Genomic DNA, 25,418 nt, shown 5'->3' with positions numbered 1-25,418 from the left:
AGATAGAAGATCCCATATGTCGAAACTAAGACTCAGGGCAGCCAAACAAATAAAATTATTTTAAAAAGATACAAGAAAGGACTTGTTAAGATTTCTGGGGAAGGAATCTTCTTTTCCACAGAAGCTCCTAGAAAGGTATCTCTCCCGCTCTGATGTGACTAACTGCAGCTGTCACTTCAACGTTAGAAGACTGACCCTGGGGACAAAGCTGACACATGCAGAAGGGTAGAGCCTCTAGACCCCATCTCACCTGAAGACATTCAGCAATGGACACTGGAAGCTGTTACCCCCTTCCCCTCCTAAGGTAATATTCAGATAGCAGGTATGAAGTGCTTCCCTGGTAGCTCAGTCAGGAAAGAACCTGCCTGTGGTGCAGGAGACCTGGCTATGACCCCTGGGTCAAGAAGATCCCCTGGAGAAGGAAATGGCAAAGCACTCCAGTATCCTTGCCTGGAAAATCCCATGGACAGAGGAGCCTGGTGGGTTGTAGTCCATGGGTTGCAAAGAGTTGGACATGACTGAGTGACTTCACTTTTATACCTTCTATGTGTTTTGGAGGAAAATTTACCTCCTCCGTTACAGACATAAGGCTCAAACTAGTAAAGCGGTGACATAGGAGTAAGCATGTGGCCCAATCCTGGCCAACAGGACATGGGAGGAAGTCCAGGAAGCTTCAGAGAAGTATTTTTTCATTCCTAAGAAGCAAACACAGTAAGACAACCATCCCCTCTCCTCTGTAGGTACCCTTACCTGTATGCGATCTAGGAACTTCCACCACCACCTTCCTACTAACTGAGGAAGAGATCAACACCAAGAAAGGCAAAGATTTGGAGTGAACCTAGGTCCTTGACATTGGTGAGTTGCTCTGATAATCAGCTCTGGCAACCACAATACCTCTTGTAAGAAAAACAAGTTGTCTTAGGCAGTTCAACTAGCTCTGTGCTACTGGTAGCTGAAAAAATCCTATCTGATACACAGTCCTATCCCAGAAGCCAATAATTTCACCAACCAATTCCGGGCTAACAGATTTCTAACTGATAGAATTATTATCCTTTGTGTCTTCATAACTCACAGGGGGCTTTTTTGTTTTGTTTTTGGCCTCACCACACCACTTGTAGGGTCTCAGTTTCCCAACCAGGGACTGAACCTGGGCCTAGGCACTGAAAGCACAGAATCCTAACCACTAGACTATCAGGAACTCCTTATAATTCACAGTTTAAAAGTTCTTTCTACTTATCTCATTTTATCCTTAAAAAAAAAAAGAGGCAACTCTGAGGTCTATGGTGAACTGTGTTTCCTTTAATGCATAGAAGTGTTATGTAATTGCTATGAATTGAAGTGTTATGCAATGAAATGCTAGGCATTGAAGTGTTATGCATTCCTATCCTATAATTTCATATCCTCTCAAAAGTTTCAGGCACAAAGTAAAGCCTTCCCCTTATTCCAATATCAGCAAAACAGCTATCTAGAAAGGAGCTATGTTATACTTGGAATGGTTATGAAAAAGAAAGAAAAAAATAGAAGTAAACAAAAGCAGGAAACAGTGGGTTAAGGGGTAAAAGACCCACGTCTAGTCCCAATTCTATACTCTCACGAGTTCAGTCATTTGACCTTCTTGGTCTTCATGGACATCCTGGCATTAGTAAAGCTTGGTCTACATCACACAGCTATTACTAAAACTCAGTAAGAGTATACATAAAAGTGCTTTTTAAACTAAAAATCGCTAAAGGTTATTATTAGTATTATCCCTGGAATACAGGTGCTCCTTGGATAATATTTACACCTACGCTTGACAGCTTCTTAAATTGCATTATTTTTCCTGAAAATTAGATTTGCTCCTTTTTAATGTCATAACCAGGATGGATTTCATTTTCTCCCATAAATTACAGTATCCTTTAACTTTTTTTGTTGAGTGTAACTTATGACCATTTTTTTAGCGTGCTTTTATATTTCAATTGCTATTTTTCAGTTCTTATCACATGGTTATGATTATTCACCCTAGAATCTCAATATGGCTAGGATGATAAGAGTCTGAACTACTGTATAGAGCCATTAATATAAAATAATATTACTTTTTCTCTGGTGGTGCCATTATATATTCCATAAGTATGCCTTGTGAATACATTTAAATAAATCATTTGCCATTAGTGTTTCAAAAGATATTCTGGCCCACAAACAGATTACAAATCTCTCCAAAAACACATCAGATTCATTTTCAAAACTCCAGGAAGTCCATTTCCAACTTTTTGTTTAATGCCTTCCTTAAACAGGAACTGAGTTGGCCCAAGATTCCACATGTTCCAAAATCTCTGGAAGAAATTATGGGCTTATATGGCTCGTATTACAGTATTCGGGAATGTGATTTTAAACATAAGCAAACTAAAACAGTTACCTCCTGTGATTATCTAAAATAACAGTGTTACCAAATACTTTAATACAACTACTTTCCTACATCTCAATCTACCAAGAACCTTGCTAACTCTTTATATTTTTCTAAAATAAGCACTATAGAAATATCAGCCAATGTCGTTACAGAAAATAAAGATGAGAAAGTACATAATAACACTAAACCTAGTAATTAACCATACTTTCATCCAGAGTTAATACCACCATCTTTGTACACAAGAAAACCACTTGGATTATGTTTTCTTTGTTAATGACTAAGGTTCTATCTGGGCTATTCTTGGATAGAACTATTTAGGCTATTATCTAAACCTCACAGACTTTTCCTCAAAAAGAGAAAAAAAAATACTATGTATTTCCATCTAGTCAATTGCCTTTAAAATAGCAGGAATTAAAAACAACCTGCCTGGAAAATCCAATGGACAGAGGAGCTTGGTAGGCTGCAGTCCATGGGGTCGCAAAGAGTGGGACACGACTGAGTGACTTCACTTTCACTTAAAAGCAACCTGAAACTAAGAATAACTATTGAGTAAAAAAGATAACCCACTTATCCTGAGTGCTTGAACGAAAGAAACTATAACCAAGCCAGAGTGGCAGAATTATATTACTGAAAACTCTTTCCAAAAACTGAGTGTCTTATTCTACATGATTCCCCAAAATATTTGGTAGATGTGTTGTATCAGGGAATTTCTAGAACTCAAACAATTCTTCAGTGACATTCATGACTCGGACACCTGCCCATCCCTCCGAGCTCTACACAGTTTGGAGACTGGCTCCCAGCTCTAGTAGACCACTGTAAAAGTGAAAGAACTGGGAAGATAAAGGTCTAGAAGAACAAAGTAAATAAAAATTAAGATCTCAGAAACACTAATTGATCACTTATATGTACCAGGCATTTCCACATACTACCTCATTTAATCCTATGACAATTCTATGTGAGAGGCATTACTACACCCATTTTTTACAGATGAGAACATAAATATTTAGAGAGATAAAAACAGTTTGTGATTAAGTAGTATTTGGTGCACATGTAACTTCAGCCCTGGTTATCCAACCCTAAGCTCTTTCCCCTACAATATTGCCTCTCTCATACCTAATATCTGCACAAAGAGATCCAAGTTACCAATCACTTCCTAAAGCATTAGCTCAGCTAATCCATTAGCTCAGTGCATCAGGTCATGAATGCAGGCATCACTACACTCTATGCAGAAGGAAAAAAAAGCTCAACACCCCTTATATGATTTGTCTAAGGTCACATAGCTAGTAAATGACAGAGTCAAAACTGGAATTCAGACTTTTGTGCTTTTTCTAAGCCATGATACCATAGCTGTGATGTAAATATAAATTCAACTTTAAACCTAAAACTCCTAGAAGGCAGAGACTAAAAAGTTTTTGCTCTACATGGAGCCAAATACACTGTTTGTTTAATAAACCACCCACTTCTTTAAAAGAGTTAAGGAACTTCCCTGATGGTCCAGTGGCTAAAACTCCATGCTCCCAATGCAGGGGGCTTGGGGTTAGATCCCTGGTCAAGGAATTAGATCCTACATGCTGCAACTAAGACCTGGTGCAGCCAAATAAATAAATATAGTTTTTAATTTTTTTTTTAATGAGTTAAGGTGGCTTACAAAAAGGAGCTTTTGTAATCGGACTTTAAAAATCAAATGTATTAAAAAATAAAATATCAATCAAAATATTGATATTAACCACCTAATATATTTGATTTATATCAAAATACTAATACAGGGAATTCCCTGGTGGTCCAGTGGCCAAGACTGCACTCTTCCAGTGCAGGGGGCCCAGGTTCAGTTCCTGGTCAGGGAACTGAGATTCTGCAGGCCACAACCAAAGATTCTGCATGCTACAACTAAGACCCAACACAGACAAATAATTTTTTTTTAATATTAATACATTGTTTGACTTAACATGTCATTTTAAATTATTTCTTCCAGTTAATTTTAAAACTGACCATAACCCAAGGAAATGAATAGAATTAAATAGATATTTAAGATCTGTTATTTTCCCAATATAACACATGTAATAAATTTCTAAAGATTTGTTTTTTTAATATATATCATTTTATAAATACAATACCTTTGCCTTCACCTTGACAATGGCTACAGTCATCTAGAAAAAAGTTTCAGTTTCTCAAAGATATAAAATTGGCAACAAGACAGATATTTAGAAACCTGATACTGTATGCTCTATTTTAGACCTTCATAAGGATATTGTACAAAGCCCTGCCTCGAACTATGTAGAACTTTCTATAAATGATTCACTTCTAAATTAGCTGTCCTGGGTCAGCAGTGGCGTCTTAAATAAAAGGTGATTCATCCTTTGTACCGTTCTTTCCCTGGTACAATCACTGTTTTTCCCCATTTTTTTTTAATGGACAAAATAATGTGACAAAAATAACTTTATTCCCTACCCCCCAGAAAAGGAAAATCAAGTCACATGTTTTAATCTATGAAATGACTTCCCAGAGTAACCAAAAGAACATTTTCCTTTGTTAATGAAATCTAATCAAAGCAACTATGTTATCAAAGAAAGTAAAAATCTCAAACCAATTCTTGAAACATATGAAAAGGTTAAAAGAACAGCGATAGGTTTTAGTCTTGCCTTTGTGGATATTACATAGACACTAACACAATGAGTAAGATAAATCAAACATGGGTAGCCATATATATCCATCCTCTTCCACAATATGCTTCAGGTCAGAGGAGACATCTGAGCTTTAGCCTAGTATAATAATGCTGCAAGGTTACATGCCAATTTGAAAGGCATCATAAATCACCAATATTCCCCATGTCAGGCGCTGTCTCAAATTTTCCAGGTTTCTAAACCACTTATCCTCTTAAAAGTTTCCTCTTGTTTGACACTTAAGATGCAACAGAACCTCAAAAGGGAAGGAGAAACTATAACGAGATGTTTTACATCCACGAATGTAGCAGTTTTGAGACATTAAATTATAATTATTAGTAAAGAGACCTATGACTAACTTTCCAGTTTACTAAATATACAAACATGAACTATTTTTTTTAAAAAAATAGCTATTTGATCCCCAACGGGTCCTTAAACAAAATTTTGAAATTTGTTTGGCAAAATGCTCATGTATTACCACATTCATATTAACCAGGAAGTAGACTTGTAACACTTACAATGAAATATCTATGAGGTATGTGATATTTCAAAACCACCCAAGGGAATTAATTCCCTGACAGTCCAGTGGTTAGGACTCTGTATGTTCACTGCTGAGGGCCCAGGTTCAATTGCTGGTCAGGGGACTAAAATAAAAGACCACAAGCCCAGCAGCATGGCCAAACAAAAACAGAACAAAAACCCATCCAAATAAATCATGGAAAACTGGAAAGCAAGCATGGGGAGCCACCAGGGGTCAAAAGAGAGTGATGAGGGGATGTGATCCTGACAGAAAGAGATGAGCGCTTTATGAAGAAAATGGGCCATGCAAGAAACTGTAAACATCTTGAGAGAGAGAAAGATTGCAATTGATTTTTATTCTAAACTAGGACACCTGAAAGACATTAGAAAAATATACTGCAGAGTGACAGGGCAAGAGGAGGCAAAGGAAAATGTACTATGGGGCTCCCTCGATGAGAGGTGACTAAGGGCTGGGGTGAGGGAGTGGAGGCAACTTACTGACCACCCTAGACCTTAGTCATTAGAAGGCTTGAGATGCGCAGAAAACCTCACCCATGGGTAGGGCCGGTGAGACTCAAGGGAGAGTGTGTGAAGATTCTTCTAGGCTTGGGTTGCTCAATTTTGAGCCACCTCCCACCCCAGGGGTAGAGAGCGCCAAGAAGAGAGACTGGGAAGACATGGAGAGGAGCTGCCAGGAATAGAATCCTGTCATAGCATCGGAGACACTTAGTCACAACCCCAGCTAGAGCCTCTCACCTTTGCTCCAGAGTTGTTTATGACCCGCTCCCACCCCGCCCCCTCACGAAGCAACTTCTTCCCACCCTCAGCTGGCCAACATTCCTGCCCTTCCTGCCCGTGGGACTCCCGGGACTGGGGCAGAGGGAGGAGTTAGAGAAGAGGGGAGGAGGACCCCGCAGGGCCAGGAAGCTTCCCGAAGAAGCTGGCAGGCTGCTGCAGGGTTCCGTCCTCAACTCCCAGGAATGTGTCACCAAGCCAGAGGCAGGACAGGCAGTACCAGAGTCTCCTGGCTTCAAGCTTAGTGCTGACACGGTACCTTCACTATCTGCTTCTATTTTTATCCCTACAACCTCCTCTCCCCGCTCCGCCCCCAAATGCCTACCATTCAAAACCTTCCTTACCGCCCAGGAAACTGGCTTGACTTGTGGGTGCTTAATTAGCAAATGTACAATAAACTTTCTCATGTCACCTTTTTTTTTTTTTTCCTTTTCTATAATTAGAGGGACTCTGAGTCCTAGTTTACCCCTGTTGTCCCAGAGTAATTATTAATATCTTCCTTTTCACTCTGTGAAGTGTCTGGGTAGGAAATATAAGTTCCCTGGCCATCTATTTATAATACTTCTTCTATTAAGCTGATCAAATAAGCAGGCTTCCTTTTCAGGATGATAAGACCAGACAACATGAGATAAAAGGAAAAACATGATTTGCATGTTGAAGTAAAGTAATGGTAGAGTTCTTCCTCTATCCTTTAGCACCAAAGAAATCTTACCCAGAAGCTGGGTAAGAAGCTTCTTGGAAGTCAGTGTCCATGATTGAAGCACAATTAAGATCCTATGAGTCTTAACAAGTGTGGGGAGAGTTGAAAATGAGCTCTAAGTGTTCTGTGGGAAAACAGAGTAGAATAATTTAGAATTCCACGCTGAGGAAAATTCTGTCACAGGTATGTCTAGAGATATGACAAAAAGAAATATGGGTATTCCTACAGAGTTATTTTTGGCTCAAGAGAAATAAGCATTGATAATACAATGCAAAATAATTCTGAATAAATTAATATATTTAATATTTCAAGTTTAACTGAGATTTTTGTTGACTGAAATAGTTTACTAGATTTACACTAAACTTTATTGAAGAAGCCCTTCTCAGAGTCCACGTTAGTTACCGTAACATAGAATTCCACACTGAGATAGCTTAGTTTAAGGATCATGTATAGAGACAAACTTTTAAATTTGCTTTCCACACTTTCTGGGATTAGGCAAAAAGTAGGAGAATGAAATTGTACATGTCTAGAATAGAAAAATTAAAAGGGAAAAATTACAAAAGATTAGTCAAAAATTGCCTAAAAAGCATCTTTTTTGAGGAAAAGAAGGAATGAGAACTAACATATATTGAATCATTGTTCTCGATACCTAATATGCTATGTCATTCAGTTCTAACAACACTCCTATAAGGCAGGCATTATTTGTATATTTTCCAGGTTCGATTCCATTACTCAGTTTCCCAGGTGAGAAAATTGAAGCTCCTCAAGTGGCATCTCTAGGCACCAAACTCAGGGCACACCATCCTACCCAGAAAGCACCTCCCCATTAGACTGACCTAAAGCATTGCTGTCATGCCACCCTGACTATCACAGGATCCTACAAGCCTGTGAAATAGCCACAGCAGATATGTAGCTTTAAGCTATTGCAAAAGCTTGGAATCTCACAAATTAACCATCCATGTTTCACTCCGTATAATTACAATCCTATAAGACTGATCCTAAAACTAAAAATGTAAAACAGGAGGATTTTTCTGTTTTTCCCTTCCTGTTGCTTTCCCATTTTGCCCACCGCCCCCTCCTTTACTGCCTAGCTTCACCACACAGAGCAAGTGCTTAACCTCAAGCAAACTGGCATAAAGCAATGTTGCCAGTGGGTGGTTGTGAATTGACAGTGGAGAACTGTTTGAAATGTTGTGGGAGCTTTTTTGGTTGTGACAATGATTATGTGACACCACTGGCCCTGGGAGAGGTAGAGGATGAGTTAAGGATGCTGCATGAACTCTAACCTCAGAGAGGTTCAGCTCAGTGAAGAGCTGTTTGGCATTCTGCATGATTTTCTCTCTCTCTCTTTTTTTTTTTTTTTTCCTTTTTGGCTGTGCTGAATCTTAGTTGCATGCAGGATCTAGTTCCCTGACCAGGGATTGAACCTGGGCCCCCTGCATTGGGAGTACAGAGTCTTAGCTACTGGACCACCAGGGAAGTCCCCTGCATGATTTTCAAATGTCCTACTAGAGATTCATGTCAGGAAGAGAATATATACATAATGATTAAAACCTAGATCCTCTGTGTTACAGATAAAGTAGGCTTTGTTATGAGTTTTCCTGGACTGCAATCACCACGTAAACCAAGGAAAGCCTTTCTGATTTGCATAGAACCTTATCAAGAGTTGTTCATCATCTCAGAAAGTCAAGTCACGGACAGCAGTGTTGTCCATATTATTTGAATTTAACATAAAACATATCAGCTGCTCCTATTATTGTTACATTATATAGTTCTATGAATATCTACAAATATTTAGAGAGCAAAAGATAACATAGAATCAAAATATTCATGTCTTATTCCTATTGTTCTATTCTTTTTAAATTTATATTTATTAGCTATTAAGTGTAGATACAAGCAACTGACTGCTTCATTATGTCTTCTAATACAGTTTCCCCAAGTATTTGCATTGAAATCCATATTTGTTTCTAGTACTACTGTTAAGGAATATATTAATTTTTAAAGTTTTATATACATAGGTAGATGTTATTGTTTAAATATTTATTTCAGGATAAGTAAAAGTGATGCCACAAAATATTTGTTATTACAGGGGAACTTTGGGTCCAGTAAGGTTAAGAACTACTTGTATAAAGGAAAGAGCATGAGCTGGGAGTTTGACAAACATACGATAAAAGATATCTCTTTGGACTACATGATTTGAGCAGTTTATTTTTGTTCTGAGCTACAATTGCCTCACCTATCAAACACAGTCATTTCTGGGGGTGCTGTTAAGAACTGCTTTTTCAGACAAAATAGCACAGGTTAAGTAGTAATGATAGGTGTTCAACAGTAACTCCCTTAATGCTCAAGCTGTGCTTCCCTCCCCCACTTACCTTTACAAAAAGGCAGGAAAATTAAGATAGGAAGCAGGAAGCATAAAGAATACGAAAGGAGAAAGGGAGTAACAAATCATGACCAGTACCTAATACTTAACTATACCCAGAACACATTGTTAGTATCAGATGTGAGAAGGTTCAAGTTACATTCTGGCCCTAGATCATGAAGAACAGGTTGTTAACGCCAATCACACAAACACTACTACTTAATACACTATATGGCTAAGCAAATTGTTCCAAGAATGGATGCAGAATTATCATTTCTTCAATCTTGTTACTGTGTATCCCTTGAAGACCACTTAAAGTTAACACTGTAACTTAAGAACCTGTTACTTTTACAGACTGAAATATAGATCCTAGATTTTAGCCTTTTTTTTTTAAGGTTGGAACTTTTCCTCTACTGTGCTTTGATTATCTCCACGGAGATTTTCATACAATAGCAGATGCACTTTCTGGAGTGCTAGTGTTCTTGAGCCTCTTAGCCACTACTAACTGGAGCCAAATACATCCCTAAAAGGCAAATAGTCTATCACTGACAAGATCTAAGATCCTTTCTACCCTTTCACTTATCTGTAGAAGCCATAGGACCTCCCTGGTATTAGCCATGTCCAACGGCACCCCACTCCAGCACTCTTGCCTGGAAAATCCCATGGACGGAGGAGCCTGGTGGGCTGCAGTCCATGAGGTCGCTAAGTCGGACACGAGCGAGCGACTTCACTTTCACTTTTCACTTTCATGCATTAGAGAAGGAAATGGCAACCCACTCCAGTGTTCTTGCCTGGAGAATCCCAGGGACGAGGGAGCCTGGTGGGCTACCGTCTACGGGGTTGCAGAGAGTCGGACACGACTGAAGTGACTTAGCAGCAGCAGCAAGCTTCAACTTCCTACTCCACATTTTAATCACCAAAACTTCAGAGTACTCAGTATACCCCAAACAGAAAAGCTGGAGTTTCTAAGACAGTAAGAAAAGAAAGCAGTTTTTGGATCACAATACAGAGAAACAGTGACAGTCATCCATTCTCAGTTGGCTTCCTCTTTTCTTCACCTCAGCAAGTATCTAGCCCAAAAGTACTTATCAGTTGCTTTATTGAATAAATAGTTTCAAGGAACACCTTTAGATGTACACCCAAATTCACAGAAGCATTAATTACAATTGCCAAAAATGTAAACAACCTAAATGTGAATAGATAAAGGTGATGTGGTATGTACATACAGTGGAACACTACTCAGCCATAAAGAATAAAATTTTGCCACTTCAGCAACATGGATAGACCTGGAGGGTATCACACTACATGAAACAAGTCAGACAGAAAAAAAAGAAATGCTATATGATATCACCTATATGTGGACTCTAAAAAAAGTACAATAAACTAGTTAGTAAAGAAAAGAAAAAAAAAGAACAGGCTCACAGATATAGAGGACAAACTAGTAGTTACCTGTAGAGAGAGGGAAGGAGGGAGAGAAAGATAGGGATAGGGGATTAAGAGATACAAACTACTATATATAAAAAATAATCTATAAGGATACATTGTAAAACACCAGGAAGATAGCCAATATTTTATAATAACTAAAAATGGAACATACCTTAAAAATTGTGAATCACTGTGTTGTATACCTGAAACATAATGCTGTGTATCAACCATACTTCAATTTTTTAAAAAAATGAATACCTCTGGTTGTGTCAGGTGATAGGGGTTTATCATAAGGAGACACAGGGAAGCAAAAGTACAGGAAACATTTTCAGAAGACAGGCTTCTTAGAAATTAGTAAAAATTGGCTCATTGCCATTAAAGACACAATGTCAGCTCTCCTGACATGAGTGACACCCTGATGGCCCTCTGCGACCCTGACATGAGTGACACTCTGATGGCCCTCTGTGACCCTGAAGAGACGGCAGGGACTCCTGTCATCCCCAGGCTTCAGTGTTAGGTCCGCTTTTTTGCTTCTGCTACTACCAACTGTACAGAACAGATATATTGTATGCTCCTAATTTGGTTAAAAGTAGAAAGGAGGTTTACATCCACATAGATATGCATTTACTTTCACACATATACTTATAAATTCACAAATTTTATTTTTCTATAAAGATGGTCAAAAAAATGGCCAAGCCAGATGCTTCTGGGGAAAGAGAACTAGGGAACTATGGTTCCCACTTACCCTCCTCCCCCAAAAAATGTGGATACCCTTTCCACTAAGTACATATATTATTTTTTCAATTAAATTAAAAATTGGTTTTAAATAACATTTACTATGTAGCTCCACTGTGGACTTCTGCTTCAGAGAGTTAGTTCTACTTGGAGATTTAGTGAATGAATAAAACAAAACCACAGAAACCATTTTCCTTTGGTGGCCTTTGACCAAACACAGATATGCTCATTAAGTGCTGCTGCTGCCGCTAAGTTGCTTCAGTTGTGTCCGACTCTGTGTGACCACGTAGACAGCAGCCCACCAGGCTCCCCCGTCCCTGGGATTCTCCAGGCAAGAACACTGGAATGGGTTGCCATTTCCTTCTCCAATGCATGAAAGTGAAAAGTGAAAGGGAAGTCGCTCAGTCTTGTTCGACTCTTAGCGACCCCATGGACTGCAGCCTACCAGGCTCCTCCGTCCATGGGATTCTCCAGGCAAGAGTACTGGAGTGGGGTGCCATTGCCTTCTCTGGCTCATTAACTAAGAGCCAACAAATGGAAGGGAAGGTAGCTTGTAATTAATAACACTGAAGAGGAGGTAAAGAGATGAGACAGGCTGGATTAGGAATATATCTTATATATTGATTATAGCTCTCATGTTTATATCTAAAAAGTTTTGAGGTAACTACAAAAGAACTTGTGTGATACCACAATCCCAAGTATCTAAGAAACATATTTGATGTCACAAAAGCAGAAAATGTCTTAGCTCCTAAAATTTTATTTGAATTCATATTACTGTACCTTACTGAATCATATACATGGCATTCTATTTCCCAAGATTTTTATTGAATTTAAAACACTTCATCTTGGTTACCGAAGAGGGAAGATAGGGGAAGGGAAAGGGATAAATTAGGAGTTTGGGTTTAACATACGCATACTACTATATATAAAATAATTAATAAGAACCTATGTATAGCATAGGGAATTCTATTCAATACTTTGTGATAACCTATATGGGAAAATAATCTGAAAAAGAAAAGATATATATACACATATAACCAAATTGGGCTTGCCAGGTGGCACAGCAGTTAAGAATCCACCTGCCAATACAGAAGATGCAAGAGACGCAGATTTGATTCCTGGATGAGGAAGATCCCCTGAAGTGGGAAATGGCAACCCACTCCAGTATTCTAGCCTGGAAAATTCCATGGACAGGGGAGCTTGGTGGGCTACAGTCCATAGGGTTGCAAAGAGTCGCGCACAACTGAGCATGCATGTACACACTCCTCTTTAAAAAACCTTGCCTCTGTCTCCTGTTGGCAGAGCACTCCGTAACCCCTTCTCATTTTTGCTGCTGCCCAAATCAATTTTTGTTCAAATATACTCAATTTTAATAAGGCTCAGTGTATCTTTTAACAGCGTAAATGGGGAAAGAATCACGGAAATGTTTCCAGGTAAAGGGAAGAACAATAGATAAAAGTCAGAGAACTAAGAATAGTCTCATGTTCTGTACAAGCCGTGGAAGATATCCGCAACGCCCCTAAATCAAGAAGTCTCGGGCTACATATTCTCCGCAGTGTCCTCTCCAACAGTACTCCTTATCTGCTGTTCACCTGCCTTTGTACCACAGGACCTACACTGGACCAGAGACGAGCACTGATCCACAGGCCACCTTTGCCCCACCCGTCCTGTACCCTGACTCACCAACAGAAACTCATTCTCAAGCAGCTCAGGTTTGAGACAGAGTGGAACACAAATACAGAGGCCAAAACTCAAAGACACAAAGAGGAGGCAATAAGGGCCTTAAAGGAGCAAAATCAAAGGACAAGAGAAGAGTCAAGAACAGAGTAAGAGGGACTTCCTGCTGGCTCAGTGGATAAGAATGTGCCTGCCAAAGTGGGAGACATGTGTTTGACCCCTGGTCCAGGAAGATTCCACATGCCGCAGGGCAACTAAGCTTGTGCACCACAACTGAGCCCCCTCACCTCAACTATGAAGCCGGAGTGCTACAACTACTGAAGCCCACGCACCTAGAGCCTGTGCTCAGTCACAAGAGAAGCCACTGCGATGAGAAGTCCTCACACCACAACTAAGAGTAGCCCACACGCGCCACAACTAGAGAAAGCCTGTGCAAAGCAACAAAGACCCCGCACGGCCAAAACAGATAAAAAGTAGACAGATAAATAAAATTTTAAAATGAAAGAGTAAGAAGTGGGGTGAGAGTGGCCGAGAGGGAAGGTAAAGGACTTGCTCTTGGCTTCCCAGAGTCTAAAGTTACTGCTTTCACCCGGACAAGCATGAGTGATATTCCAGCAGTCTACGGAACTGGACAGTCCAGCTACAGAGGTGATTCTGGGCTTCCTCACCTCCCTGTATGTCCTAACAAATACATACACATTGTCCAAGGTAACCTGAGTGTGTCCATCTCTTACCACCTGCAAGAGACTCCCACATGCATTCAGGATGTCTGGAGGGGTGGGAGCAGGGGAGGGATGGTAAAGGGGCCACCATCTGTCAATGAGGTAGCAGAGGCTTGGGGAGGGGTTCAGACTTGATTCTACAGTTGTTTACACACCTACTTCAGAGGATCTCCAGAACACAGAGCAACAATCTTAAACCCATTTCTTATCCTCCTCATAGCAATGAGGTCTATAGGACAGTCTGGTGAGAGTAACATCCCACTTCTCAAAATGAGTTACAGCTCTTGGCGGGGGGCGGGGTTGTTTCTTTGTTTTTGCTTGCATTCTTCATATAAAGCCAAGGCTGATGCTCAATAGGCATAGTGAGCACACATAATGATTGTAGTATATTTAGAACTTCTCAGATAGTACTGTGCAGTTCCAGAAAATACCATCCTATTTGACTTAAACCAAACTTTATGAAGAAAACACAGCAAATGAATAGTCAGTTGTGTTTCAACTTGATAAAACACCAGCCAGGGATCATTCCTCTGCTGAAAAACACTTGAGTTATTCTTATTGCCTACAGAATAAAACCTATACAGCTTTAAGGACATTTATAAGCTCACTACTGTCTACATCTTCAGCTTCATCTCCTACTGGATTCATCATCTAATTTTTAAAATTTTTATTGGGGTGCAGTTGATGTACAATGTTGTGTTAGTTTCAGGTGTACAGCAAAATGAATCTCTTCGACATATACATATGTCTTCCATCATCGACTTTTATTTATTAAACTTTAATGGAGCATCTAAGCCATCTAGCAACGCTGAAAATGAGATTTTAAGAAAAAAAAAAAAAATCCTCCCAGCCCTCAGTAAGAGATAGGGAAGTAACTAAATTCAATGTGCTAATGCTATGTTAAAAGATGCAGTTGTGGGTATTAAACATGGCTAGGTTGACAGATTCACAAAGAAGGCTTCTTCAAGGAGGTGACGGTTGAGACTCGAGAGGTGAGTAAGAGATATCAGAACAAAAAAGTGAGAACATCAAGAGAAAAGGCACAGAGGACTTAAACAGTTAAACATTCTGGACTAAAAAGGTTGTTAGGACATGAGACTTAAGAACGCACAAGGCAGGACTCTAGACAGGCAGGCCAGACTAGAAAACATTTGGCTGGCAGGGGTTATTTGTAAGTGCCCTGGTCTGAATGTTTATCTTCCCTCCCCTAAAATTCAAACATTGAAATCCTAGTGTCAATAGGTGGGGTTTTTGGGTGTTGCTCAAATTGTGAGGGTGGAGCTCTCTCATAAATGGGATTAGTGCCTGATCACAGAGGCTCCAGAGAGATCCTTAGCCCTTTTCACCAAGTGAGGACACAGAAATGAGGTGCTGGGGATGAACTAGGAAACTGAGCCTGCAGAGGTGACTACGCTGGCACCTGATTCCCATCCTCCAGAAGCGTGAGTAGTAAGCTTTTGTTTTTTATAAGCTACCCAGTTGGTGTTACTTTTTTATAGCAGCCTGAAAGGAATAAGACAGTAACGGGAGCCCTGTAGTTTTTTGAGACTGGTATGATCAGAGCATCAATATTAAAATAGAGGATGGGTGTGGGACAGTTCCTGGCAGTCCAGTGGTTAAGACCCCCACTTCCTGTGCAGGGGCAATGGTTCGATGCCTGGTCAGGGGACTAAGGTCCTACACACTGTGTGGCATGACCAAAAAACTTTTAAAAGAAAAAAAAATAAAGGATGGGTGGAATCAGGGAAATCATATTCAGGGTGCCCCTTTAGAATCTGGGTTGTAATAGGCCACTGTCAATGCCTTCCAGTCAAAAGCCACCAGGAATTCTCATTTCTAGTTTATTGTCCCTTGCCACAAAGGAGACAGCACACCATGGAGAACTGTGGGGAGAGTCTGAGTAGGAGGGTATTAGAAAAGATTTGGGCTTGTGTCAGGTGATGTTAGGGCAGCTTGGACTTGCTGTCAGGAAGTAGGGCCAAATCTATGACTCAATATCCTAGTAAACATACTCAGTTCAGTTCAGTTCAGTTCAGTCGCTCAATCGTGTCTGACTCTTTGCGACCCCATGAATCACAGCACGCCAGGCCTCCCTGTCCATCACCATCTCCCGGAGTTCACTCAGACTCACATCCATCGAGTCCGTGATGCCATCCAGCCATACAAGGTGGGAAAAGCTGTCAAAAGTAAAGCTGTGGTTGGTAAAAGCAGCTTCAGTCAATTATACTAGTCAAGGCAAGGGGATGTCTGACTATTTTTGTGGTATGGACAATGTTTGCATTTTTGTCTCTGTTCAGACATGATTACAGAGTAGTCTTATTTCTGTCTGACCCATCACAGTCACAGAATGGTCCCTTCTGATCCTGATGTTCTGTGAAATTATCATGTCCAACATGAAACCATCACGACCTGCCTGCGAGTGTCAGGTCAGCTCCCAGATGTCAGGAGCTGACTTTCTCTTTCTCACACTCTTTCTGCTCAGTCTTGTTGGGATTGCTTCATAATCCTCAGATCTCAATGATAAAGTACACACCAAACTCCCAATTCCTTCATTTACCTGTGTTTTTACTGTTTTTCCTAGGAGAGCAGTATACAAGTCAATGAGCCCCATTTTGTTCTATCTTTCTAGATTTCTCATATGGGAACCAGAAAGACACTGTTCAACTTGCCAGTTATCTGCATTGCTGGGAAATGATCAAGTTTGCATCACTGTTCACAGTCTCCAGAAAGTGCCACGATGACAGAATATTGACTTCCATAGGGGCTCAGGGCTGGCGTCAGCAAGTTGAGAAAAGCAAGCAGTTTCAGTTTCTGGAAGCTGACAGCACCCCATACACTGTAACTTACTTAGGAAGCATTCTACTTACAAACAGAGATTCCAGCTTTGCAATTTCTGGAATTTGTGGACATGTAAACATTGGATCCAAGTCATTTTTACTTAGCTTCTCAGTCTTCATATTTCACCCTTAGGCTTCCCTGGTGGCTCAGAGGTTAAAGCGTCTGCCTCTAATGCGGGAGACCTGGGTTCGATCCCTGGGTCCGATCCCTGGGTCAGGAAGATCCTCTGGCGAAGGAAATGGCAACCCACTTCAGTATTCTTGCCTCGAGAATCCCATGGATGGAGGAGCCTGATGGGCTACAGTCCACAGGGTCGCAAAGAGTCGCACTGAGCGACTTAACTCAGTCTTCATATTTCACCCTCTTACTACTCCCTAGTCAAGATACGAGTGATGCTCCTCATGCCTAACCCCCTCAAAGGCTAGTTTCTTTCCTCACACTATAGTATTAAAAAAAAAATTAGCACATACATAAGATACCAGTATTGTAATCAGCACTAAAGCTTTATGCTAAAGATTCAGGATTTTAAATACCGTATTTTCATGAAGAATCTTTTATTCAACATATTTTGAACTCCAACTATATTTCAGGTACAATTCTAGGCCCTTGTGGGCTGTATCAGAAAACAAAATAGACAAAATTCTTTGTGGAGCTTATACTGTAGTATATGGGAAAGGAAAAAGACAAATTAAATATACATAGGATGTTAGTATCAACGGAGGAAATTAAGTGCTGAAGGGAACAGGAGGTGCTATAATTTAGGAGTTTTGGTCCCTTTTTTTTAGGGGCGCTGTAATTTTAAATGAAACGATCAGTACCAGACTCAGTGAGAAGGCGATGTTAGAGCCAACTTAAGGAAGAGCATTCTGGGAATTCTCTGGTGGTCCACTGGTTAGGACTCTGAGCTTTCACTGCTGAGGGTGCAGGTTTGATCCTGGTCAAGGAACTAGGATCCCTCAAACTGGGTGGTATCTGGCCAAGAAAACAAAAACAGAAGAGCATTCTGCTAAGGAGGGATAGATTCTGGGAAAGAGGCAAAAGCCCTAAGGCTCTAGAGTTCAAGGACTAGCCAGGAGGCCATGCTGGCTGGAGCATAAAGAGCAATGATGACAGAGTGGCCCCAAGGCGTGTAACCATCATTGGATGTTGACTTTTGCTCCAAGTAAGATGAGGAGCTATCAGTCTTGATCAGAGAAATGAGATATGAAATGTTATCTCACTGGAGATAGCAAATTTTGAGTTTTGTTATTAAGGAGAAATGGGGTAACAGTGTGAGGTATGGGAGCAGGTGACAAGAAAAAGTTCTTCATTTTTTAAGACAAATAGCATGATTGCATATTGAATATACAGCTTGAAATTAAAAATCACAATTTTTGCCTTTTCTGCTTCCCAAGTACATTGTTGTATTTGACTGCTTTAAGTATTGAGAGACAAGGGGCTGTATTTGCTTGACCCATTCAATCGACAAATTACTTAGTATTATACATCACATACAAACTAATATAACTAAATCAAAGTTAATCATTTCAGAAATCTTTAGAGGTTTCAGTTTCTGGATATGTAAAGCATTTGACAAAATTTATTTCTGAATAGCTTTCAAATTCACTCTTTTCCTACAATCTTTCCACATAATAGAGAATTAAGAAAACACATCAAGACACAAACTGCTTCTCAAACAATTACAGTGGTTCAGATAATCAAAATGCCTTTCAACACGTTTTATGACCACAGCTCAAGAGTGTAGTGACCAACTCAAATGAATCCTGAATATTTTAAAAGATGGTGTTAAACTTTTTGTAAGAGTGTCCCCGTATTTATGAGTTAACTGTTCTTTTAGATGAGATTTTCTTTTTTCTCTTTACTGAATTGCTCATTTAGCTGTTTAGAAAAATGATATCAGCTGTAAGATTTTTTTTTTTTTTGCATAATTGGCCATCTGTTTCAAGGTAATGATTACAGACTGCACCCTGCAAGCAGCCCATAGCTTTCGTTAGCTTCCTCCTTCAGGAACCAGGAAATAGGTGAAATCCATAATTATCAGATTCACAACAGCCTCTTTCTGAGGCAGTAAGTATTTTTGTGGTTGAGTCTGAGGCTTTACTTGAAAAGATCATTTGTTTACAAAAGAAGTTTTGCTGGTTTGTATTTGGAATCCAAATGAAGTTACTGAGAATCCCATGGCGGCTATGTAGTGAACTTGGAACCAGGAAACATTTCGAATCCCAACTCCACCCCCATGTCAGTCCCGTGACTCTAGGCAAGCTGCTTGGCTTCTCAGAGCCTCACTTAGCTCAATGGCAAAATGAAAATAATCTTGCCTCAGTGCGATGGCAAGGATGGGATGACCACCATGTAGACTTACATGCCTGGCACAGCCAGGAGCACATTATAGACTCCCAGTAAATCCACCTGGATCTGCTACACCTGCCATCAGGTCAGGCCAAAGCCTTCCCTTTCTTCCTTAGCAGAGAAAGTACAAATCTTCAGACAGTGCTATTTGTATCCTTAGAGCCATAGAGAAAAGGCAGGACTTCTGAGATAATCATATAAAAGGGAGAAATTCTTTGGGAGGTTTTCCTCCCCACTGACATCTTAAGTTTATACCACTATTCCTCTTGCTGGGAGGATGGGATAACAAATGGATCTCACTGATGTGCATTTTATTGTAATAAATTACTTGTTTCAAAAGTAACTATTGAGGACTTTCCTGATGGTCCAGAGGTTAAGAATTCACCTGCCAATGCAGGAGACATGAATTCCATCCCTGTTCCAGAAAGATCCCACATGCCACAGGGCAACTAAACTTATGTGCTGCAATTATTGAGCCCATGCACTGCAACTACTGAAGCCCATAGCTTGAGCCCATGCCCTGCAACAAGAGAAGCCACCAGAATGAGAAGCCCATGCACCACAACCAGAGAAAGTCGTGCAGCAATGAAGACCCAGCACAGTCAAAAATTAATTATTTTTAAAAGTAACTATCAAAATACTTTGACATATACTATGATGGTACATATAGTTTATCCTGAATATACTTAACTCTTTTTAATCCAAATGGAAAACCTGCATTAACGTTGTTTATATACATAAACATACTAACATATGGGGCTTCCCTGGTAGCTCAGATGCAAGGCAGGAGACCCAGATTCAATCCCTGTGTCAGGAAGGTCCTCTGGAGAAGGAAATGGCAACCCACTCCAGTATTCTTGCCTGGGAAATCCCATGGACAGAGGAGCCTAGCAAGCTACAGCCCATGGGGTCACAAAGAGTCAGACACAACTTAATGACAAAACAACAACATACTAAGATATATGCCTAGGGTTACAAAAATTTATGAACTTTGATAAAACACATCAAAATACCCACTGTTTGTCTTGAAATTCTAATGCAAGTCAGCGCATTGGAAACCAAAAATGCTGAACATGGTTGTCAAGAGACACTCTGGAAAACGTGGGAAGCAATATAACCTCATGGAATTTGGAGCCAGGAAAAACCCTGATTTTAGAGACTTCCCTGGAGGTCCAGTAGTTGATTTCACGTTTCTGCTGCAGCAGGTATGGGTTCAATCCCTGGTCAGGAAACTAAGATCCTACATGCCTTGAAGGGCAGCCAAAAAAACAACCTCACAAACACATGTAATTTGTGTTTGTGAAACACAAATTTTAAAAATTTTCTAAACCTCAAAGCATAAGTTTTCTATCTACGAAGCTGAGCTAATAATAATACTTCTCAGGTATTAAGTGGATTGAGTAAAGTCATGCATCTTGAGCTCAAAATAATAACACATTATGATGATGAAGACTTAATGCAAAGTAAATAAATCTGGAGTCCCTAGTTACAGGAGAGAAGTTTAAAGTTGTCAATTAAGAATTGACAGGCTCACTTAGCTTAGAAACCAGAAGATCCAAGTTTAAATGGCCCAGCCTTTTTGTTACTAGTTATGTGACCATGGCCAAAGGCCAGTCACATCTTACCTCAGCCTCCTCATTTAATTGTTAAGTATGAACGATATTATTAATAGTTACTATATATAAAGCACTGCCCATATGCCAACGCAATCTGATGTTTATCTATGCGCTCCAGTCTTCACAATAACCCTTCAAGGTAGAGGCTCTTACCTCTATTTTACAAATGGCTGAAATTGAGAGAAATTAAATTTGTTCAAAGCCACCCAGCTAGTAACTGGTAGAACCTGGATCCACAGCCTGGTTATCAGTCTCCAAATCCTGTACTTAACTATCCAAATGACCTACCTCTCCTAGAGAAAATCAAAGAACATTACTCCTGCAAGAGTACTTTGTGAACTGAAACATCACAGAATGGGCTTGTGATTTGCTTGTCCCTCAGTGCCTGGGAACCCTGAAAGGTTAGCTTCAATCTCTCTTTCATCTCATCTTGGAATTTTGTCTTTACCTCGATTTCACTTGAGCCGATCTGATAAACAACATTAAAGGACAGACAGCCCAAGACAGTTCTATGTACTCCCAAGAATTCAGGGCAACAAAATGTTAGTTGCTCAGTTCGTGTCTAACTCTTTGCGACCCCAAGGACCGTAGCCCGTCAGGCTCCTCTGTCCATGGAATTCTCCAGGCAAGAATACTGGAGTGAGTAACCACTCCCTTCTCCAGGGGATCTTTGCCCCCCAGGGATGAACCAGGATCTCCTCCCTAAGCAATGAGGGAAGCCTTCAGGGCTTCAAGACCTTGTGCTTCTCCTTGAAATGTGGACAAAATACTTTCTTGGACTAACTTCTCACACCTGCATTTGCAGTTAGCTTAAGTATAAAAAGTCACATAAATGTCTCCTGAAACTAGCTATAACAAACTCCAGTTCCTGGCACACATGCCATCAATCTAATTAAGGCAAATTTCAGTCCCCTTTCAAGGATACGGTGTCAAATGTAAAGCTCACCCCTCTGAAATTTCTGTCAACTAGTCCCATGCAGTTCAGTATAACTTTCTTAGTTTTCCACCCTTGGAATAATAATCTTCTTGGAAACACCAAAGTGTTGGTGCTGGACATGACATATGACGGACAAAGTGGGGCTCAGTTTGGCATCACCCGGAAGGCATCACCTAGTTTGGCATCACCTAGCCCCTCAATCCTGGAGATCCTCAGCGTGGCCATCTCAGCCCGGCAGAGGAAGCAGGAGGGCAAGGTCCAGATAAAGTGAAGGGTGTTAATTTACCAACCAGATCTCAACGCTGGAAAGCCGCTGAAGCTGCTGAATCTGGGGCTACTAGAGCCTATTTATTTGCATGAGGAAGAAAGGTCGTCCCGGGTTTCCCAGAAGCCAGATTGAGCCTGGAGAACGTGACTGTCTCCGGTCCTGGGATAGCTGTTTTCCCTTCCCAGTAAAACCCTCTCGCTCCCCCTGCGGCGCTCACGAGGGACCCCCATCCCTTTTCCGACCTCCGAATCGGGGAAGCGCAGCCGGAGCCAATTTTAGCCTGCGCAGTAGGGGTGGGAGATGCTGAGCTTCAGCGCGCGGCGCTTACCTCGGACGGAGGGATCTCAAACACGCCCGCGATTTTGTCATAGAGCTCCTGGATACTGGAGAAATTCTCCACTCTGCCCGTGGCGCTTCCGTGGGCCAGCTGCGTGTGGAAAACCAGCCTGCGAGCGGGCGCCGGAGGGCTGGGCACAGTGCGGACAGCCGCATCCGTATGCTCGCCCTCCACCAGTCGGGAGGTCTCCTTGGTGTTGAATTTCTTTTTTCTCCGCAGCCCCAGGGGCATCTTGCCTGGCCGAGGGCGGCGGCCTACCTGCGCTGCCAGCGGGCTGCTGCCTCCTTGGCCGGCCCCCTGGACTTTGTGCCCAGCGGCCCGCCCGCTCGAGGCAGGTGCAACCTGGGCTGAGCCAATAGCAGAGGCCCTTCGGCCGGGCCCGTCTGGTCAGGGGCCCCTCCTCCACTGGGAGGAGCTGCACCTGCAGGCGAAGCGGCCACCAGCTCTCTGGAGGGATCTGCGAGAAGAAAAGTTGGACCTCAGCATAGGGAATGTTGCCTGCCTTTCCACTTCTACAAAGATCAAGCTATCAGCCTCTGCTGCTGACCCTACCCCTACCCGGTGCCCTGAGGGGAATTCAGGATGCCGAAAACAAGGAAGCATTCTGTGCTTTGGAGAGTGTCCCTAGATAGTTAAGATGCATATCTTAAGGAATAATTTCAGTGAACCCAGACTCTTTCATCTTCCCTTACAGAGGAAAATTCTACAGTCATTAACTTGAAATGTGTTCTTTGTGATTAGCAGTAATCTTTTGATATACCAGTACATGTTTTTATCCAACAGAAACACTCATATATCCTGGCTCCTCCCTTACCTCTTCTCAGCAGTTTCTCAGAGCTATCTGAGAGGCTGTCTCCTCAGCTAGAGTAGGGTCCTCAAGTAAAAGTTAACTCAAAACTTTTAGGTTGTGCATGTTCTTCAGTTGATAACCCACTGCCTCATCTCATCTCCTAGCTTCTTATCCCTCTTTAAAAAATAAAAAGAGTTGGCTCAATTTCTATAAAAGCCTTAGGATGCTGATTCTACAGAGCACCACATCTTAGGATACAAACATAATGGCCCTTCTGGTGACAGTCACAAATGTGTGGTAGGTGCTCACATGTTTGCGGCCAGGCCACATGCTTTCATGTCTGTACACAGAGAATAAGAATTTAAGTGGAAGACAATCTCCATCTTTTTTCTCTGTACCATTAGAGAAGGCAATGGCAACCCACTCTAGTACTCTTGCCTGGAAACTCCCATCGACGGAAGAGCCTGGTAGGCTGCAGTTCACAAGGTCACTAAGAGTCGGACACGACTGAGCGACTTCACTTTCACTTTTCACTTTCATGCATTGAAGAAGGAAATGACAACCCACTCCAGCATTCTTGCCTGGAGAATGCCAGGGATGGGGGAGCCTGGTGGGCTGCTGTCTATGGGGTCGCACAGAGTTGGACATGACTGACGTGACTTAGCAGCAGCAGCAGGATATACCCTGCAAGGCAGAATTGGAAGGAAAAGTTTTGAGATTAGTACCACATTAGATTCATAGTCACATACCCTCAGCTGAGCCCTCAACAACTCTCAGTAATCCTTGTTACTTTTTCTTGGGTACCTTTCTCTCCCAATCGTTCAGCACTCTACCTAAGTGATTTCTCCACCTCTGCCCTCCTTGGTCTCTGCAGACAACCCTGTCTCATTCTACAGAGGAAACTGAGGCCATTCAATGTGACTCCTGAACTTCCTCAATTCCCAACCCCTTGTCTGTAACTCCACTCACCTCCTTTCTCCAAACTCTGAAGAAATCTCTTCTTTTTTCTTGACCCTTGTTCTGATCTCTTCATTCCTCAAGGGTCTCTATGCTTAAGCTACCAGCTGACTCTTGTCTTTCTCCTCCCCACTTGGTGCCACCCACTGATGGTCAAAAGCCCAAATATTTTACATTGTTTTCAAGTCCTCCACACCTCCACCTCTGCAGTCACCTCTACATTTTCACAACCAAGCAAAACAGCCTTAAATTATGAGCTGCATTTCCTCAATTCCTCTTTGCTCTTAGACTCTCTGTGATCAGACTTTACCCCTACATGTCACTGAAATTGCTCTTATTACAGTCAGCATTTAGTCATCAGATACGATGAACACTTTCCGGTCTTTATCTTACTTCAACTTTTGGAGTATCTGACTGCATTGACCACCTTTATTCTTCAATCATGCCTCTGTTTTGGATTCTGTCTACTGAAATAAAAATGTACAACATGGGAGTTCTGAGTTTCTGTTTTATTTGGAGATTTACTAAGGACTGAAGAGCACCGAAGAATTGATGCTTTCAAAGTGTGGTCCTGGAGAAGATTCTCATGAGCCCAGCAGGACAGCAAGGAGGTCTAACCAGTTAATCCTAAAGGAAATCAGCCCTGAATATTCATTGCAAGGACTGATGCTGAAACTGAAACTTCAATACTTTGGCCACTTCAATACTTTTCGATACCCTGATATGGCTGACTCATTGTAAAAGACCCTGACCCGGGGAAGTTTGAGGGCAAGAAGAGAAACAGGTGACAGAGGATGAGATGGTTGGATGACATCATCAATTCAATGGACAAGAGTCTGAGTAAACTCCAGAGGATAGTGAAGGACAGGGAAGCCTGTCATGCTGCAGTTCATGCGGAGACGAAATGTCAGACACGACTTAGTGACTGAGCAACAACGATAGCCCAGTGCGTGCAGTGTGAAAGCTGAACCATGAAGAAGACTGAGTGCAGAAGATCTGATGCCTTCGAACAGTGGAGAAGACTTTTGAGAGTCCCTCGGACTGCAAGGAGGTCAGACCAGCCAATCCTAAGGGAAATCAACCCTGAATCCTCCTTGGAAGAGCTTATGCTGAAGCTGAAACTCCAGTACTTTGGTAACCTGATGCGAAGAGTTGACTCACTGGAAAAGACCCCGGTGCTAGGAAAAGTTAAAGGCAAAAGGAGAATAGGGCAGCAGAGGATGAGGTAGGTAGATAGCATCACTGACTCAATGGATATGAATTTGAGCAAACTCTGGGAGATAATGGAAGACAGAGGAGCCTGGTGTGCTGCAATCCATGGGGTCACAAAGAGTCAAACATGAGTTAG

General features: G+C 41.4%; 1 protein-coding gene, 1 long non-coding RNA gene and 1 other non-coding gene across 3 annotated transcripts in view; 1 reads left to right on the top strand and 2 right to left on the bottom strand.

The window, feature by feature from the left end:
• Positions 1-22,631, bottom strand: part of GIPC2 (GIPC PDZ domain containing family member 2) — a 100,287-nt gene extending 77,656 nt beyond the window's left edge. The window contains exon 1 of the mRNA XM_004002102.6: positions 22,315-22,631. Within this exon, the coding sequence (XP_004002151.1) occupies positions 22,315-22,554 (240 nt within the window). The 5' untranslated portion in view covers positions 22,555-22,631. The remainder of the gene's footprint in view (positions 1-22,314) is intronic.
• On the bottom strand, positions 8,464-8,536 carry TRNAG-CCC (transfer RNA glycine (anticodon CCC)). Its single transcript has one exon. It is a non-coding gene; the product is annotated as a tRNA-Gly (tRNA).
• LOC132659322 (uncharacterized) lies at positions 15,304-19,508 on the top strand. The gene is made up of 2 exons (XR_009599624.1): positions 15,304-15,420; positions 16,608-19,508. It is a non-coding gene; the product is annotated as an uncharacterized LOC132659322 (long non-coding RNA).
• Positions 22,632-25,418: the final 2,787 nt, after the last annotated feature.

The sequence above is a fragment of the Ovis aries genome, chromosome 1 (assembly GCF_016772045.2).
Source record: "Ovis aries strain OAR_USU_Benz2616 breed Rambouillet chromosome 1, ARS-UI_Ramb_v3.0, whole genome shotgun sequence".
Classification (NCBI taxonomy): domain Eukaryota; kingdom Metazoa; phylum Chordata; class Mammalia; order Artiodactyla; family Bovidae; genus Ovis; species Ovis aries.
Note: the sequence above shows the minus strand (reverse complement) of the source record. Positions and strands in the feature narration are given on the sequence as shown.